Source organism: Amaranthus tricolor, chromosome 12 (genome assembly GCF_026212465.1).
Source record: "Amaranthus tricolor cultivar Red isolate AtriRed21 chromosome 12, ASM2621246v1, whole genome shotgun sequence".
NCBI lineage: Eukaryota > Viridiplantae > Streptophyta > Magnoliopsida > Caryophyllales > Amaranthaceae > Amaranthus > Amaranthus tricolor.
Window position 1 is genome coordinate 25583582 of NC_080058.1, and position 2500 is coordinate 25586081.

Sequence of the window (2500 nt, forward strand, 5' to 3'; positions counted from 1 at the left end):
TTTCATGCTTGTTTGTTAGCAATCTTAAAGTTACATGCTATTCTTCTTAAGAAACCAACACCAATACAAGAGGATTGCAACGATGAAAGATGGAAATATTTCAAGGTAAATAAAAACCAACACTTTAATTTGAGATAAAATAGAGAGACTATTACATAATTTAAAGTGATATTATTTGTTTTGTAGAACTCATTAGGTGCCCTTGATGGTACAATGATTCTAGTGAATGTTCCTTGTGATGATCGATCCAAATATCGGACTAAAAAAGGTACCCTTGCTATGAATGTATTAGGAGTATGTTCACCCGAGATGGAATTTATATATGTCTTACCTGGTTGGGAGGGGTCGGCACACGATGGTCGGATTCTTCGAGATGCTATTTCTAGGCCTAATGGGTTGAAAGTTCCAAAAGGTAATTTGATTGACGTACTAGATTTTATTTGAGATTAACTTAGTAAGAGAGAAATTTTTTTTTTTAATTTGTCAAGGTTGTTATTATCTATGTGATGGAGGATATACTAATGGAGAAGGATTCCTTGCACCCTATAGAGGGCATCTTTATCATCTTAGAGAATGGAATAATGGCCCCCGACAACCCCAAACCGCCGAAGAATATTTCAACTTAAGGCATGCAAAAGCTAGAAATGTGATTGAGAGATGCTTTGGATTACTCAAGGGAAGATGGGGGATTCTTAGAAGTCCTTCTTGGTTTAGTTTACAAACACATGGTCGAATTGTACTTGCTTGTGCTTTATTACATAATTTGGTAAAGAGATACATGCTTGCAGAATTTGATGATGAGGACTTGTTTGAGGAAAATGATAGTGATGATAATGATGGTGATGATAATGATGGTGATGTTAATGAGGAAGATGATGTGGAGTACATAACCTCCATTGCTGTAACCGATCCATGGACGAATTTCCGAAATACAATGGCCCAATATATGTTCAATGATTGGAGGGCTAGACAACGCAGACTTACTTTGTGATGTTATTCATTTTTATTTAAAACCTCCATTTCTTGTATTTGAATTTCAGACTTGTATGTTTATTTCTTGTATTGAATATTTGTTGGTTCATTCCATTTTTATATACATGCAATTTTGTTTACTATGATCAGTATAGTTCAATTTTGTTTATTTGTGTTGAATGTTATGGAGGATGGATGAAAGTAGTGCTAGTGGAGGTGGAAGGGGAAAAAACAAACGATTTTGGACTGCCCAAGAAGATAAGGCTCTTGTGGAAGCCTTGTCAGAGTTAGTTGTTGATCCTCACTGGAGGTGTGAAAATGGATTTAGAAGCGGCTACATGGTTCGCTTAGAGGAGCTCATAGGTAAGGCTCTTCCTGGTTGTGGTTTGAAGGCTCTACCACACATTGATTCTCGACTTAAGACACTTGTAGCCAAGTTTAGGGCTATTTCTCAAATGTTAAATACAAGTGGATTCGTCTGGGATGATGAAAAAAAATGCTTTCTGTAGATCGGGCTGTTTATGACGAGTATTGCAAGGTATGCCAACCTTTGTACATTTGACATTGTTTACTTTGAACAGTATGGTTCAATTATGTTTGAGATTGTTTGATGATGTTGTACATTTGAATGTTTGGTTCAGAATCATCCGAATTGCAAAAACCTGTTTGGAGTTTCATTTTCGCACTTTCATGAACTAATGAATGTTTACGGCAAGGATTACGCTACCGGAAAACCAGCTGAAGATTATGTTGAAGCAATACAGAATTTGCAAAACGTTGCCCCTCCAGCAGTTACACTTGATTCAAGTGATGATGAGGGAATTGATGCTAGTGGTAATGCCACTCAAACTGTTACTTCTCCTCCTGCTAAAAAAATAAAGACTGAAAAAACTTCTAATAAAAGAAGTAAGAGAGGAAATGCTGGTGAAGGTAGTTCTAATGAGTTGGCTAGCTTACAAGCATTCATGAAAGACATGAATGTTCATCTTTCAACTATGGCAAATGTGATGGCCCGCACTGATGATCGTGAGCAAAAAGTAGTTGAACAGACTGAGAAAGTGTTAGAGGAACTACTATCTTTTAATTTAGAAGGTGTAACTCCTAACCAAGTTTTTGAAGTGGCTAACATTCTAACCTCACAACCAAACAAGCTCCTCATATTTTCAAAGTGTCCCGACGCTTTGAAAAGTGATTATGTTAAGAGTCTTCTTGGAGGAAATAGTAATGCTTAGATCTAATGTTGTGGTTCCAAGAATGATTTTGAAACGGAGTAGAACACTTTTCGTATGTATTTTGATCTACAAACAAGTCATTATATGTAATTAATCGAGCTACGTTGTTATTATTTAGAGTTATGTTTTTTCAAAAAATAATTTTTTCAAGTTTATCATATAACAACTACTTATTTTTGGAGAAAATATAAAAGAATTTAAAAAATCAAATTTTGATTCCTTAGCTTGAACCAAACAGTCACAAAGGGAATCATTCAGCAGTTCATTCCGTTTCCTGAACACAACCAAACAACTAG

The 2500-nt window shown here is 35.6% G+C and overlaps 1 protein-coding gene across 1 annotated transcript; it reads left to right on the top strand.

The window, feature by feature from the left end:
• Nucleotides 1-253: 253 nt before the first annotated feature.
• LOC130828946 (protein ALP1-like) lies at nucleotides 254-1006 on the top strand. Its single transcript, XM_057694995.1, has 2 exons — nucleotides 254-412; nucleotides 489-1006. The coding sequence occupies exons 1-2, from the start codon at nucleotides 280-282 to the stop codon at nucleotides 989-991; spliced, it is 636 nt and encodes a 211-aa protein (XP_057550978.1). The 5' UTR covers nucleotides 254-279; the 3' UTR covers nucleotides 992-1006.
• Nucleotides 1007-2500: the final 1494 nt, after the last annotated feature.